The sequence below is a fragment of the Syngnathoides biaculeatus genome, chromosome 19, assembly GCF_019802595.1.
Source record: "Syngnathoides biaculeatus isolate LvHL_M chromosome 19, ASM1980259v1, whole genome shotgun sequence".
NCBI lineage: Eukaryota > Metazoa > Chordata > Actinopteri > Syngnathiformes > Syngnathidae > Syngnathoides > Syngnathoides biaculeatus.
In genome coordinates, this window is record NC_084658.1 from 10,520,114 (window position 1) to 10,536,438 (window position 16,325).

The following is a 16,325-nucleotide window of genomic DNA, read 5'->3' on the forward strand; positions in this document are numbered from 1 at the left end:
ATCGCTCCCCCCCGCTCACGATATTTACACACAACTTCCCTTGTCACAAGTCCAACTGGTGGTCACAATCAGTAATGCTTGTGATTCAGTCTATTAATTTGGGAAGGAGAAAAAAAAAAAAAAAGTCATTCCTTGGAAGCAGAAGTAACTTCAGAAAATTTGTCCCGACAACAGTGCCCCCCTCCCACCCCCATTGCACCTCCATTTAAGATTTACAACCTACTGTGAACGAAATTTACATGCATAGTTCTTCATTTGCAACAGCGAGCAGCTCTCGTGAACACAACAGAAGTGGAGAAAGGATGTCAGAGCATGATAAACAGTATTGTTACCAAAAACAAAAACAATAATGGAGAGCTGTTACAGCTTTTAAATGATATCCCCGGAAGCCAAAATACATTACTAGAAAGACAGTGGTTCGATTGTGCCCTCCTTTATTAGTGGCTGAATAGTCCTAGTAGTGACCCTTAATTGGAGACTCTTAGTTGCATTCAAAAGTCAAATTAGTTCACGTTTATAGTGCATTTAAGTCCTTATAAAATTTCACCACAAAGTTGGTTAGCCCAAATGGTTTGTGAGAAGGGTGGTTTACGCCATGATTGGCTGCCGTGTTCTTTCAGCTTAAGCGTACTTTAGTTTTCATCAAATATTTCCGACTTGTTGGGATGAGCTAATATTTAAATTTTGCAGAGGCCCTCAATCAGCGTCTCCAGAATGTTCGACTGCCACTGACATTTACTGTACATCAATTAATAATAATAATAAATACGTACATTGTTGCATTTTGTATCCGCCAAATCTGAAATAGATTTAGTGTGTAAATACACCTGAAATGAGCTACCTGTATAAAGTACTTACACATAAAAGGCATTCCAGATGAACGATTATTACTTGTAAAATTTGAAACATTGCAAATTGTTAGCATCCACCAACTGGCTGGTTGTCCATTTTACTGATGTTTTAACATATTATTTGCAGGCTGACACTTTAGATACTGCACTTCCTTAGGACTCTTATAGCCCTAAATAAGGCAAGCGGTCAGTACAGTGAACCCAGCTACTTGTGAAAATAGCAAAGCACTACAATTGTTTTGTTTCTAATCGCTCAATTAACTCACTTCAACTTAGGTCTGTGGCACCGAGATGGAGACAAAGTCTCCGTATTGGTTTGGCTTCAGCAAAAATAAAGGTTTTTCAAAAAGAACCAAAAAACTTTAGGTTCTTCAAGTTTATTTTATTTTTTGTGAACTCACTAACGCAGAACCACAAATATGCAGGGGATCACTGTACTTACTGGACTAAATCCAAACATTTTTTGTGTTTTTACGGTATCTGCAGGCAACAAATATAGAGTGACCATCATTTGCGCTCACAATTAAATGCAACTTCGCGTCTCCAATTTGTCCATGTTTTTAGGGTGTGGGAGGAAACCGGTGTGCCCGGAGAAAACCCACACAGGCACGGGGAGAACATGCAAGCTCCACAAAGGCGGGGGCAGGATATGCAATCAAATAGAAGCTCAAAACAGCAAATGCCTTCAAATGCCCATGATCTTACTGAGTGGCAAAACAAGCATTAGATCCACACATCAAGTCCACAGTCAGCTTCCGTATGAGGTGAACTTACAGTGAGGTCAAAAACAATTATTTTCATAATTCATTCAGATTTGATTATCAATCTGTTTTTGTTTTGAAAATACTCGGTCTAACAAATCAATCCTTCCTAAAAACAGTAATGTCGACAAAGCATAAATAGCAGGTTTTAGGAGCTTTTCCTTTGTTGTCGTTCGGGCTTGTCTTCACTTTAAAAACTAAAATGTCTCTAAAAGCGCGCTAATAATAACCATAATTATCAAGTAGTAATAAGTTAAACACTTTCCAACCCTCAGTGCAAAAAATAGCCAAAATCAACTGAAAGTGGAGGAACTCATGTGCACGAGACGTTGAAATCACTTCGTGTGAACAAGGTTGAGGCACAAATACTTTTTGTCGGCTTTGTCCGCTGAGCCCTTTGCAGGTTTTGCTTTCTCTGAGAAGGCTCCTGTATTTTTGTTGACGCTGTCGCTCTCTTTGAGCATGCGGAAGTGTCAGGAAGAAGGGCGCATCACCATCACCGTGGAAACGGCTCGACTTTTTCAGTCGGCGCCGTCGAGTGCCTCTGCAACGTGCGAAGCTGCGTACTTCAACCGAAAACCACCTGGAGGGAGAACACAAACGTTAAGGGCGAATATAAAGAGTATTTCGGCCACTACGGGACCTTAAAATAGAACAGTGTGTTGTTATGGTGACCCTGGATCATGCTCAGTTTGAGAATTGCCTATTAGCAGATTTTTTTTAGCGCGGTCTAGCCTCTTAGTTTTTGAAAAACTCACCAAGTGAGTTGAGGAGCTTCATTGATACCAAATTTGTCCTTTGTTGCCAAATTGTGGCTTCAATAGAAATTTCTGTAAAGTACAAAGTAAATTGTTTTGTGGGATGTCAATTGTGGATTTTCACTATTCATACACTGCATTGTACTTGAGTAGAAGTATAAAAGTATACAATAAGTATTGTTAAAACTCTTTAAAAGTAAAAAAAAGTACAGATTATGAAAGTGGAGTTTCCATGCGAGCACCAAAGGTAAGAAGTCCTGCTCTGGGGGCCCGGGGGCGTGCCCCCCATGGAAATTTTTGAAAAATGGATGGGTGTGGTGCATTGTGGCGATATCTGTGAACAAAACTCAAGTCAAAGTCAAATTAAGTCAAGTCCTGACCCAAAAAAATCGGGCAGAAGTTCCCCAAGGGCCAAGCCCAGATTTTTTTTTTTGCCCCCCATCTTCCTATCACTTGATAGCATAAAATCACATTTGTCATTAGAATGTGCTTAAAATATGCCATCTTATCTGAAGACAAATGAATGAATTGAACTATTCAGTAAAAATACATCTAAAATTGTCCTTTTCTCCACATATACATATTATAGATATAGAATATACACGAAAATATATCCTAGAATTTCTACACCGTACAGCAAAACATGTCACATCTGTAGTAATTACTATTAACATTTAAGTCTCAAACTTGTTACGTCGCGTTGTACAGATACACTCGACCAGATTGCTCACTATCTTAGATATAGATCTAGTAATACTAATAGTATAATGTGTTGCCTTTAGTATTTGTACATGATTTTAACTGACTTACCAGCTTTATCGACCTTTCTAATGTAGTCGGACAAAAAAATCTCCGTTCAAGTCCTTTTCCTCAAGCCATGACCACTTGAACGTCTTCCTACCACCGCGTCTATTGCACGTATGTCATCTTGCCTTGTCTACCTGTTTGAACATTGCGCTGGGGCCGTACCCGGTCGATCACGCGTGAATTAGTTTACACAAAACGCTATCCAAATACTCGACATTCAATGATTAATCTGCCTTTTGTGTGCACACGTGCACCCTTTGTGGCTTCCGTTCTCGCCGAAATTTCAAAATCTCCGAGATATGGCGAGGTCATGAGAATGCGAGGGGAGGCCGTTACTGTTGCTAGTGTTAGTGCCTCAAAATGGCTACGGTCGTGACAGCAAAACAACGAACTCAAACGCGTGTTCGTTCAATGTCAACTAATATCCGGATTCATTTTAGGGAATTTTTTTCTCAATTTTCCAGAGGAATTTTCATTAAAATTTGAAAATCTGGAGGACTTTCATTACTATGAAAGGTACAACAAAGCAGACTGATTTTTTTAAGTGAATAATGACTGATCGATACCTAAAGAAATCTGTAAATAGGTGAATTACAAAACAGTGACTAGTGACTGGTCCCTGTCCTAAGATGAACGCCTCTGACCTCGTGGAGTTAGTGCCCGTCGTGTTACCTTGCTGGGTGGAGTCGATGGAAGGTTGGTTGCAGTCCTGAGCGTAGTGCCCGCTCACACCGCAGTTGGAACAGGACACGCTTCCGTTCTTCTTGTTGACCCCGCCGCCCCCCAGAGTGGCAGCTTGAAGCATCCCCAGGGGATTGGGGTAGACCTGCTGGTAAATGCGTTGGAACGACGCGACGGGCGTCATCTGCTGCTGGAGGTTGTAGCTGGCGGCCGCCGCGGCCGCCACCACCTGCGTGCTCAGCATGTGCGACGGCACGTCCGCGTGGCTGTGTGAATGCGAGTGGAGGTGGCCGTAGGCTGAAGGGTGGCCGGCGGGCGGGGCGGCGGGGTAGAAGGTGGGCAGGGTGGCGGCCCCGTTGGCCTGGTGGGGTGGCTGCCCCTGGGTGAGGTAGCTGTTGATGCACAGGCTCGTCAGTTGGAAGAGAGGTGGTGGGACGCTGAAGACTTGACGCACCGCTGCCGCCATTTGGTGGCTGGGGAAGAACAGGGGCGCTTGGCAGCCACTCGCACTGTTGCCGCCGCCCCGGCTGCCGCAGTTGTTGTGGCAGCCGCAAGTGCCGCAGCCCATTAGGTGCTGTTGCTGTGGTGGTGCTGCCTGCTGGGGGGGCACTTGTTGCTGCTGAGTTTGAAGAGCGACGGGATTGTCGCAGCCACTTCCACAGGAAGCACTGGCATTGCTGTAAGATAGACAGTCACTAAGTGCTGTGCCGTGAGCGAGTGCCGGGCTGGGGGTGGGCGCAGGGCCCGGGGTGTGCGTGGGTACAGCTGGAGGGGCGGGTACTAGTCCGGTGCCTGCAGGTGCACTTCCAGGGGACAAAGCATAGGCAGATGGCAGACCGGAGGGTAAGGTTAAGCCAGGGTGTTTGCTGTGTGAAGCCTCTCCTAGAGGCAGTGAGCGTGTCAGGCCCGTACTGAGAGCGCCGGCGTCCTGGCATTGCAGCGAAGTGGGGTACATAGCGAGTCCAGAAGATGTGGCGCCGATAGGTCGCAAGGGGGCTTGTTGTGCGGACTGGGAGGCAACAAGAGTAGATGGGCTCTCTGTCAGGCCATCGTGACCACCTTGACTAAGTGCCAAAGCTGTTTTGAACCTCTGGACCATGGGCTGCACACCAGGTTGGAAGCCCATAGACAGAACGCCAAAAGCTGGCATCGTGTCCCTTTTTTCCAGTTCCCCAGGGGCCGGCATAACTGGAACCCCAGGAGGCATCGGCATCATCAACGGACCAGAGGGTGGCTTCCCATCTGGGAGGAGGCCTTGAGTGGGAGGCGGAGGCACTGTCAGCGGAGGGTCGCAGGCCCCGTTAGGGAGCACGTCAGGCAGAGGATGCATGAAGGAAAGAGGGGGGAACTGGATGCTGTTCTCAGGGCCGGGGAAGTCGATCTGGGCTGTGTGGTTGTTGGAGGACAAAGGGTGGACAGACATGGGGTTTCCTGCGACACTTGGATCTCCTTGATGAGCGAAGAACATCCCGGGGCCGGGTACTTTGCAGGAGTCATCAGAGTGGCTGTCAGTATCTGTGATATAAAGAAACAGGGGACAACAAGGAAAGGTAGCTTAGCCAACTTCTTCAAACATTTGCAGTGATAATTTATATCGAAATATGCGATTTAATGACAAATCTGGTCACTCAATTTTGTTTGTGCATCAATCCGCTTTGTTGGGTCACTTGTTTGTGTTTCCCTGTGCTGTCGTGTTGTCGGGTCTCTGCAATTTTTGTAGTAGGGTGACAAAGTGCTAAAAGATGTGATTATGTTTGCGGTGCTCATTGTGCTGTTCTTGTGCATTAGCTGATTAGTCATGTGATAAAGAGTAGACTAATACCACTATAGAATATTCTGTTTATCATCAATGGGATCTAGGGCAGAGACAGCTATGGAAAACATGCCATTAGGAGAGTGTGCTGCTATATTGATGACATGTCAGTGTTTACAGCTGCTCTTTTATCGCTGCAAAAATATTTTTCATCTATTACTGCAACTTATAGAGCTGAGCACATTTCACTGATAGTTGAAGTTGATTGATGATAAACGTAAATTACTGTCAAATGTGCAATATTCATTGCAGGAAATAGTTTTGATACAGCTTTGTCTTTCCAAACGAGCATAATTTTACCCAGTTTTGTTTATATACACACATATTACTTAATATTTTGATGCATTGACATAATTGATCACAGTCATATGTCTTTTTAGAATCTGACCCTTTTTTTCCCTTACACAATAAAATTATTATTATTTTTTTTTTTACCTTTATTATGATCATCCTCACTATCCAAACTTTCTCCTCCTCTGTGTTGTGGACTTGATGGAGAACTGTAGCTCTCTGAAGATGTTTCACTTAAGGTGTCCGGGCCAGAACCTGCAACAGCCACCAACCCTGCAGAGTGCATATTGGCCTTAGGGTAGGGGTGTCAGACATTTGTGTTGAGGGCTGCATTGTCGTTTGAATTTGTCTCTGGGCTGTTGTGACTGAAACTATACCTTATATAGTTCATATACACAACAAACTAAATAGTTTTAAAATCAGAAGCAATGGTTTGGTTAACTACTGATCAAGTTACTTTACAAAGGGGATTGGTAGTAGAAAATGCCATCTCAACATTGTTGTTCATTAAATATGACAATTTTGACTTTTTTCCCCCCTAGATTTTAGCAAGACTCTTGGAAGTCAGTGCACATGATTTCCTTTTGCGGGCCACATAAGATGACTCAATAAATTTGCCCCCCAGCCCTTGAGTTTGACACCTCTGCAATAAGGTACGTAGTCAAAGAAAGGGCACCCATGCATATTCCACCCACTGCGATTATCTGACTGCCCTTGCAAAAACAAAAAAGAAATATTTGATATGAGCAACCACGAAAACGAGGCTCAGAAAATAAATCTTTTCATGATAGAAAAAAAATGTCTTTCGAATAATTAAGTGTATTCTGGAAAAAAAAAGCAATTTCCAGCCACGGTAACACAAAGACCCACCTTTCTTCTGAGGCAAACGAGTTGGTGCCAGATTACCATTGGTCACATATAAAGCTCCCCTTTCGATGTCTCTGTAGACAAAGACAAGAGAAACATCAGAGCAGACAGACTGGCTGACGGCAATATGAATTCAGATTAGTTCCACGAATTCTTCTCTCTTGGGAAATCGAAATAAGACAGGTGCAACGGCCAAAATGACTCCAGTTAACAGTATTATTACAATATCTTATAACTGTCGGGGTGTCCCATCAAGGGTGGCCACAGTTGTGGGGAAAAAAAAAAAAGAAAAAAAAAACATCACACAATACAGTGGAAGAATTAATACTAACTGTACCAAAATGATCAAATCAGACTCTTTTTACACACTATTAACAAACACCAAAAATAATTTGCTCCATTTAACTCACAGGAAACTGGCCTTTGTGTGCAAAGTCACTGGGTTAATTTTAATTCATATAAATAATGACTGAGCTGGAGGTTAGATGTAGACAAAAATCTGCAGATGATCAGTAAACTACCTGTCTGCTGGAAGGATCCTGCCCTTATTCTTGGCTCCTGGGTGACTTCGCTTCTCTGTCTCCTAAAAGGACAATAATACCAAAAAAGTTTTACTTCAATCTCCATTTATTTCAGATTTGTCCAGCTCTGATCAAACTGTCTCGGCATAAGCTGTCATATTGTGACAAATATCAATGGAAATGTGCAGTGTGACACGAGAAGGCTGTTTGAAGCATCCGGTTCACCTGATCACGTTCTGGCACGCTTCTTGAGTTGAAACCTCTCTTCCTCCTTTCTGCTGGTTCACTGAGCTCAGAGACATGAGGCCCCCTCCGATTGTCTCCTTGTTGGCCTTTGGCACTAGACAAACTGAAGTGAAGTCTTCTGATTAGAATCAATTCCGTAGGAGCTTTTGTTTGAAGTTATTCTCCACTTTACAACATTACCTTTGACTTGCACTCTTGGCTCCATGCTTTTTCTTGTGGCTCTGGCTGTATGGTTCTATACCTACAAAAATATTTAAAAAAAACAAATTTAAATCAGGAAATGGTGTTAAATTGTAACTGCTGGCTACACAGATGTCAATGAAAAAAAATGAGTATGGTAGAGACATTTAAATTTGCTGACAACCTACTTCAGAACACAACAGTCAGTATGTTTTATTAGCCATTATCACACAGAAAAATGCAAATGAAGTTCGACCATGTATGCATTCCTAACGTAAATATGGTCAGTTCTTCCCTCCACGCAACCTAAACGTTCCCTTGGAACCACAATCTCGGTTTTGCTGTGGGAGAGGAGGAGCAAAATGGTGAGTTCTCACCTTCGTCCTGACTTGAGGCGTCAGAGCATTCTCCTTGTAAGTTTTTCCCCAACTGACAGTTGCCTACATAGAGAAACAACCCAAAGACTCGACTGTATTTCTCGACAATGGTACAAATTCTCCTTACACTGACAGTGTAGGAAAATATCAAACACAAAATATCAAGCTTTAACATTTATTAATGTCAAAAGATTGCAATTTGCATTTGGACTTTTACATAAGATGTCCGAATCTACAAATTCCCATCCTCAGTTCTGTGACTTGACAACCAATTTTATCACATTATATATTCACAATTTGTTTCCTCCTCTATTCAACCTTCCATTGTTTTGTTTTTTTTCAATTGTAACCATAGTTAATAATTAAGGAGAAAAACATACAGGCAAAAATGTCACAACTCGCTAATAATTACTACTTTTAAAAGGTTTGAGAAGCATACAATTTGAATTCTTGACTTATTTCTAAGTCTCTAGGTTTGCATTCAATTTACTAATTTCAAAACATACAGCCACATAAAATATAGACAACAAATAACAGAAAAATGTATTTGATTTCACTTGAAATCTGATTGTTATCTGTGTTTTAAATTATTTGAATTAGTTTGTTTCCACCCTGCTGAAAAAAATGAAAAATTTGGATTTCTGACGATCACAAAAATTGAAAGATATCCTAATTTATTTTTTTGTATTCTTAATTTAAGTGTTTTACTTTTCCTTCATTGACATTGTGAATAAAAAAAAAGTATACTGTCAGTTAGTCCCTGGATTGTGATGTTGTCTTTGGAAAAATAGGAGTGAGTGAGTCACCCAGTGTATGATTAAATCAAAACATGTGCTACTCGTTGTTAGTTACTTTAATGACTGAGATTTTGCTTGAATAATTGCATACTTACAACGGCAATTTGATGGTTTTGCAGAGTAACTGGAGTCACAATTGAAGAAGCTGCAAACCTTTCTGGTCTGTCTGAAAACTGGAGGAGCAGCAAGGAACTTTTCCCTGGTGGTAGAGGTAAAAGGAAAATTGTAGTAAAATAGAAATGTTATAAATAAATATCATTGTAATAATACATCATGTTCATGTTAACTCTCAAAATTCCATTACTGACACCATTCATTGAGTCAAGTTCTGGCCAGCACAAGAGCACAAGCACAATAAGGTCAGCTAGTTAAGTTTCATTTTTTTTAAGTTTCTCTTTCACTGAAGTGAAACTGATGAGCTCTCGCGCTGTTTGTGTGTGTGCATGCGCACGTAGGCGTTGACGAGTGTTGGTCTTGGGCCCAAGAAATATACCTGAGGCCTTTCTCGCCCTCTCTGCTCTCATAGTGGTCACCTTGACTTAAAAGTCTCAAGAGGCCCTTCTTAAATGACTCAGTGCACTGATTTTTAGGAAGCTGCAAAAAGAGAAAAAGTTTACAGAAGTCACTACATGTTCAAACATGTTGACGTAAATCAATCTGGAGGAACAATCAAAGGTTGTTTCAATTCTGTATATCCATACTGATCACATAAAAAAGCACATTACACAACAAAAAGTCTCACTCATATGAACATAAAATGGACAGCAATAAAATATACTGTGGGTTTTGCCGAAATTTCATGTTAGCTTCCAAGTAGCATTTGTGTAACGTAATTGGAAGGGAGGAATCCACAATATATCCAACAAATGCTTGGGCGATATGGGTGCTTGCAAAATGTACTAATAATAACTTTATTAAAACAAGCTTACCTTAAAAAGGAAATTTTCCAGTTCCAGATGAGTTTTGGTCACATTACTAGAGGAGGAGTCTGACCACTTCACCTGAAACATAGCAGAGGCAGCAGAAGTTAAAAAGGGAGGGGGAGGCGCATAAATTGCTGAGGCTGAACCAGTCAAACTCTATTCTCTTTTAAGCAGAGACAATGCTGATATAATAACACTGACATTTTCAATAGCCACGTGTACAAAATGTTTTTAGATGAGTGAATTGGACGCAGAATCATTTGTAGATAACTTGCACTAGGCCAGGAAATTAATTCGAGCACACAAAAGTAACTTTTTATGGTGGAAAAGTTATTGGAAAAAAATACAGGCACCACATTTACTGTACTATCATATTTTTTTAGTTAACCAAAGACAACATGACACGATTGTCGAGGAAGGGGTGGATTGCGCTAACCACTGCAGCATTGACGGTATTTTGGCCACAGAGACTCTCCACGCTTCACTTTTTAGCCTGAAGTAAATACGGGATTAGAAAATTATTTTAAAACACACAACACTATTTGAATATATTCTGCATTGCGAGCGATCATCTGGTCCTCATTTCATACCCAAAAAGATTTTTTTTTTTTTTTTTGTGAAAGCTCCCATGATATGAAATGCCATTTTTGCCTGACTGTTAATCGCTGATGTTGCAATCATGATCAAGTAATAGATTTGTTATTACACCCATCCCAAATCTAATCTGAATCAGTAGTCAGTACTATATCTCTTGCAATGTTATCTTAGTCACCAATAATTAAACAGCGGTGTATAAATCAAGTCATGAAGTTCTGCGGGATTCAAAAGTCTGTCTCCAAGAAAAACAATGTCTCTCAATGGTTTGGCCCAGTAGAAACAGATGGAAAATGACTTGACAATGCGCTTTGGATCTCGCACCTAGAAGACTTTGTTTGTAATATCCATCTGTTGCTGTATATTGTGTGTGTGTGTGTGTGTGTATATATATATATATATATATATATATATATATATATATATATATATTCTATGTAAACATATGTGCTCTCTAAAAACAGGGTCAGATTTGCACTTAAAGAAAAGGACAACAACCACAGCCCATGTGAAGCTTTGCAGTTTGTATAGAGCCTTATTTGGTTACCATAACACCGAGGGCTACTGTTCTGTTTAACAACACCCAATTTTAAGGTCACTGAGCTGGAAGCTGAAATAAGAAGTTGTTTCTGTTTGCAGTTGTTAAGAAGAGAACAATGCATCTGGACAATATACTTAAAACAAAGCAAAATTGTTAAATATCGCTGTTAAATATTCAGAGATTGCAGCTGGTATCTGCCTTCAAAACGGATTAGATAACCAAAGGCTTTGGAATTTTGGCGCACATGGCAGCATCCCAAGTGAGACACGGGCGAAAGCGCAGAGACTACACTAAAACAACGGTAAAACAAATGGAGGGGGTGGGGGAATCAAAACAAACAAAACAACAAAATGAACACCAAACCTACGGATTTTAAGAAGGTCCAGAACGTCGACTGTGCAAGTACAGAATGGACATTCAAATCCATTTTCCAGTTATTCTACTAACTTTGACCATTTCATCTTTATTTTGAAACCATGTTTTTTTTCTTCTGTTAGTGTGGTTGTGCTGCCCTTTGCGAAAAGGGAGCATCGTGTGCGGAAAGACTGAAGTGACATCAGTGAGTTTAGCGATCGCAGTGTGCCCTGTGCTGCCAACAACGAGGAGTGTGTAAATAAAGACCACACAAGGCATGAGATTAATAAGATGACATTGTGCTTTTTGTTCCTTTTTTCCCCCCGTCTGGGTGCTTTTCAACATTGATGGTATTGCTCAAAGCAGTACTTCTTGCTTTACTTGCCCACCCTTTCTAATGGCGGCTTGTATTGAGGCACCCAAGTTGACCAGACTGCTTTTCTATATGCAAGTTTTCTTTCATTGCGTCCATAAATCTCTTCTTTGGTCCTCCTCTTTGCCTCCTACCTGCCAGCTCTACTTCCAACACCCTTCATCACTCTCCCTGCTTTGTACATTTCCAAACCATCCCAATCTGGCCTCTCTGGTTTTCTCCCCAAACCTTCCACCGACTTGGAAAATAGTAACGACATGTATATGAATGATTACAATGAACCAGAAATACATTTAGTACAAAAAACTGGAAGCGGCGTGTGCACTATGACCAAACATATTCCAAGACATATTTGCAAAAGGCGGCACGATGGATCAACTAGAAAACGCTGGCCTCACAGTTCTGAGGTCCTGGGTTTGATCCCGGACCCGCCTGTGAGGACTTTTCATGTTTTATTTTCCTAATCCAAGGGCTCTGTTAATGCTTTCCTATATAATTAAAACTGTAATCAAAATGCACTCAAATGTCAAGCCATCAATTTTCTGAGCCGCTTATCCTCACGGGGGTAACAGGACTGCTGGTGGCACTCCCAGGTGTCATCAGGCAGGAGGGAGGGCACAGCCTGAATTGGTTACCACCCAAACCCAAGCACTCGGTTGTAATTAGATTTATTACTTACAGAAAGTAATGAAAGTAATTTAAAATATTAACCCTAATAATATATGGGGGCGGCACAGTGGATAAGCTGGTAAATCGTTGGGCTCACAGTTCTGAGGTCCCAGGTTTGATCCCGGTCCCGCCTGTGTGGAGTTTGCATGTTCTCCGGCCACTCCGGTTTCCTCCCACATCCCAAAAAACATGCAACATTAATTGGGCACTCTAAATTGCCCCTCGGTGTGACTGCGAGTGCGGCTGTTTGTCTCCATGTGCCCTGCGATTGGCTGCCGACCAGTTCAGGGTGTAACGCGCCTCCTTCCCGTTGACAGCCGGGATAGGCTCCAGCAGTCCCCGCGACCCTTGCGAGGATAAGCGGCGAAGGAAATGGATGGATTTTCGCATTTTTATAACTCCTCAACATTCAATTCATCATCAACAAATTATCACTTTATGTAATAAATGCAAGGGTGTGCTCAGAACTCTTACCTCAAAATTGTATTCCTTGTCTATCCTGGTCAGAGAGATACACTTGAGCACGATTGCTTCTATATGCACCGCTGGAGGGGAAAAAAAAAAAAAGACATTCATACATTACTTTATAGATATAATTGCATTTGGAATTGATTTAGTGGCTATCACAAGACAGTGTCACAATAGTAAAATTGTGACAGTGTCTCGAATATCTAACTTTATCATGGAAAATCAAGTTGAGACGAGCTATGACATTTTTTTCAAGCATAATTACGCGCATTTGCACCAGACCATCCAGTTCCGCTGTAGTACCTTTTAGTATTTATGGTATGTTATCTGGTTGTGTTTATAGTCACCTTCTCTTTGTATCGCTCCGCGCCTGGAACGTCGACTCTGGCAAGGAGGATGGGAATCTGCACATTCCCCCAAACCCAGAGATGAAGACGGAAGATATTCAACCTTCTGGCCTGGCAGAACCTGGTGTTAAAAAAAGTCATCATACACAGGTGAGTACTTGGTTTGTTTTCATTTGAATTATGTTTGGGGACAGGCGAATACGCCTCTCCTTTTTTTTTTTTTTTTAAACAATATTTTGTCTCAAAGTGTGCAATGCCAGCGCACTCACGCTTTCCCAAACGCACGATTAGTATTTTATATGTCAAGCAGCTACTGAACTAATGCATCTATCTCAGCATTGACCTCCCTTATCATTTGGTATTCTCATGCATTCATTTGTGATTTCTCATGTACTTCAAAACAGTTTCAAAATCCAGTCTCAGCCCTCGTTTCCAAAGCTTATTAAGCCCACTTCCTCTGTACGCGAAATGTGGTTACATTTGTCCTGACACAGCACAGCACTAAACATGGCACATGAATTTCATTAGCGGCAGTGCATCTTTTGCACACATGGCCCCCCTTCAGTCACATTGACGGTGACCCTAATTGAGTAAAACAGGACCCTTCAAAAGATGTCCTGTACATACAGGTGCATCTCAGCCAATTAGAATGGTGTCCAAATCTCAATTTAGTTCCATTCAAAAAGTGAAACATATAGAGATGGAGTATATACACTCAACATGAACCCTTTCAGTTTATTTAATATAACATAATAATCTAATGTTATTGCAGATTGTTGTTTGGGGATGGCCACAGGTCAACAAAAGTAACTTCATGGCAACGTGCAAATAACTACATGTGTTGAGGTGTTAGTAGCATCACTGTTATAATTTGTAAAAGCTTCATGCATGGATTGTCTATGGCCAAATGGGTTTATAATTTCATAACTGTGAAACAGTGAAACCACCTTTTGTTTCCAATTGTTTTCTTTTTCTTGAAGCGAAACTGTAGTACATATTGGAGGAACTTGAGGGTGTGTTCTTACATCATCTTGAATTTCAGTGCATGGGTTATAAATGTGTTATAAATGCAGAGAGGCTTAAATTGACCAAGAATAGTGATGCCTGAGATCACTTTTTTTTCCTACTGATACTGATACCAATAGTACTTTTGATACACAACATTTCGATTAATATTCCGATGACATAATTGTGAAGAAAGATCGTTCTTGCTAACGGACGATAACGTGCGTGCATCAAAATGTGGCAGTCAAGCACCAAATGTTGTCAATAAGGACAGTATCAGATTTTTTTTGGAGCACGGAGTATCGGTGGCTGGTATCGGCAGCTTTTACAAGTACCAGATACCTTAAGATAAAATATTGGTATTGGAAGTCACCCCTGCTGGGTCAATAAAATTGTCATTTTATTTTATTGGTCTTCTTTGTTTACGAAGACAAGACACAGCAGGTAAGACTGCACGAATAGGCCAACATGAGTTGCCCAAGACAGAATAACTTGCTTGAGGTCGCATAACACAGAGGGTAGAGTGACTTTCTTCCAACCTAGAGATCGAGTCCGATCCCGATCACCCGTGACTGTGTGCAAGTGTCCTTGAGCAAGACTGTGAACCCCCAGTCGCTCCAGATGCTGCACCATCAGGAAGCGAACGAGGAAAACGCGTAACACCCCCCCCCCCCATTTGCCATTGACTCGAGACTTGGACACGTGTAACTTGATCTCCACCTCTGCTGTGTTGTAAAACTGTTGTGAGGGCGTGCGTTGCAAAACTTCAGCGTGCTAGAAGCAAGTTAGCTTTAGGCTACGTTGCAGAAACAGCTGTCAGTCGAGAAATGTGAATTAAAAGGAGCACATCGAAAAAATGTTCCCGGTGTGACTTGCAGGGTAGTGAAGTGCATATTTTGGGGGAAAAGATACACAAAAACTAATTCATGAACATTAACTAGACTCGGTGAAATAAAGGTACGGGCTGAATCTGCCACCTCGACGCCTGTGAACTTACTGTTTGTGCGTTTCTATGAAGCTGACGTCTGTCCTCTTCTATTGCGAGCTCAATTTTGTCAAGTTGAGTCCGAAGCGTCTCCCGCTGGTGAAAGTGAAAAGCTGGGTGAAGGGAGGCCATACTGAAAAGCAGGGCTAACTGGTCCAAAGGTCCTGCGGGGATCTCGTTGCTGGAGACCCCGCACGTTTGTTTGCACGCGTTCCCATCCGGATGGAACGAGTGGTGGTGCTGAGGGTCCCTGAATGAAGGAAGGGAGTAGTCGTATTTTTTGTAGAACAGGGACGGATTTACATGGCTCAGTATGCGAAAGAGGATCCCGGCGCATTCTCTGCTGTCAGACCCGAGGAGGGAAAGACACACCAGTAGTTTGGACCTCACCACCGGGTCGATTAAGTCCGTTAAAATCCCCAACTCGTGTGGATTATTCGCACGGAACTCAAAGTCCCGTAAAACGTGATAATCCTTCCGAGCCAGATCTTCCAAGTAAGATCCTAAAAAGCGAAGCTCCAGGGGTTGGCACATATGCATCAGCCCGCACATGAACTCGATTCGCTTGGCAGGGTTCAGATGAAGGCCGAACCACTCGAAGACAGTCTCCTTGTCCAGCTGGGGTGGATAAGATCGGGCTTCGGGGCAACGCTCCAGCCTGTTGGACACGGAGGTGGGAGAGAGCACATTGGGAACATGTTGGCGTTCCGACGGATCCAACGCATCTTCCTCGGCCGTTTCGTCGCCACCTTCCTCGCCCGTTTTCATCCGTAGTTTCATCTTCGGCATTATCGAGCGCGGTGAGAACGAGCCCCGAGTCACAATGGCGGAGCTAAATAAAAACAAACAAACAAAGAAGCCACTACATTATTGACGCGTTTCGGCGTTACAACACATCCTAAGTCAGTGTAAGTCGCTTACAGTGTTGCTGCTGTTAGCTCGCCATTAGACGGGGCGGCCCCATAGCAGGATACTATTTCCTTCTTCTACTCCATTATTTCCGGTAGAGTAACCATCAACAACCAGCGCATTGCCGCCACCTTGCGGTTTATTTGTAGTATTTCAACTGAATTCAGCAAGTCATCTCGGCACAGTCAAGCTTGAGTACAAGTTGGT

At 42.2% G+C, this 16,325-nt stretch overlaps 1 protein-coding gene across 1 annotated transcript; it reads right to left on the reverse strand.

Moving 5' to 3' along the window:
• Window positions 1-84: 84 nt before the first annotated feature.
• Window positions 85-16,264, reverse strand: zcchc2 (zinc finger, CCHC domain containing 2). The gene is made up of 15 exons (XM_061805520.1): window positions 16,131-16,264; window positions 15,222-16,041; window positions 13,220-13,340; window positions 12,879-12,949; window positions 9,880-9,951; window positions 9,444-9,544; window positions 9,046-9,149; window positions 8,154-8,216; window positions 7,777-7,837; window positions 7,576-7,699; window positions 7,351-7,412; window positions 6,833-6,903; window positions 6,107-6,235; window positions 3,850-5,373; window positions 85-2,195 (listed from the first exon to the last, which is right to left on the reverse strand). The coding sequence occupies exons 2-15, from the start codon at window positions 15,996-15,998 to the stop codon at window positions 2,134-2,136; spliced, it is 3,342 nt and encodes a 1,113-aa protein (XP_061661504.1). The 5' UTR covers window positions 15,999-16,041; window positions 16,131-16,264; the 3' UTR covers window positions 85-2,133.
• Window positions 16,265-16,325: the final 61 nt, after the last annotated feature.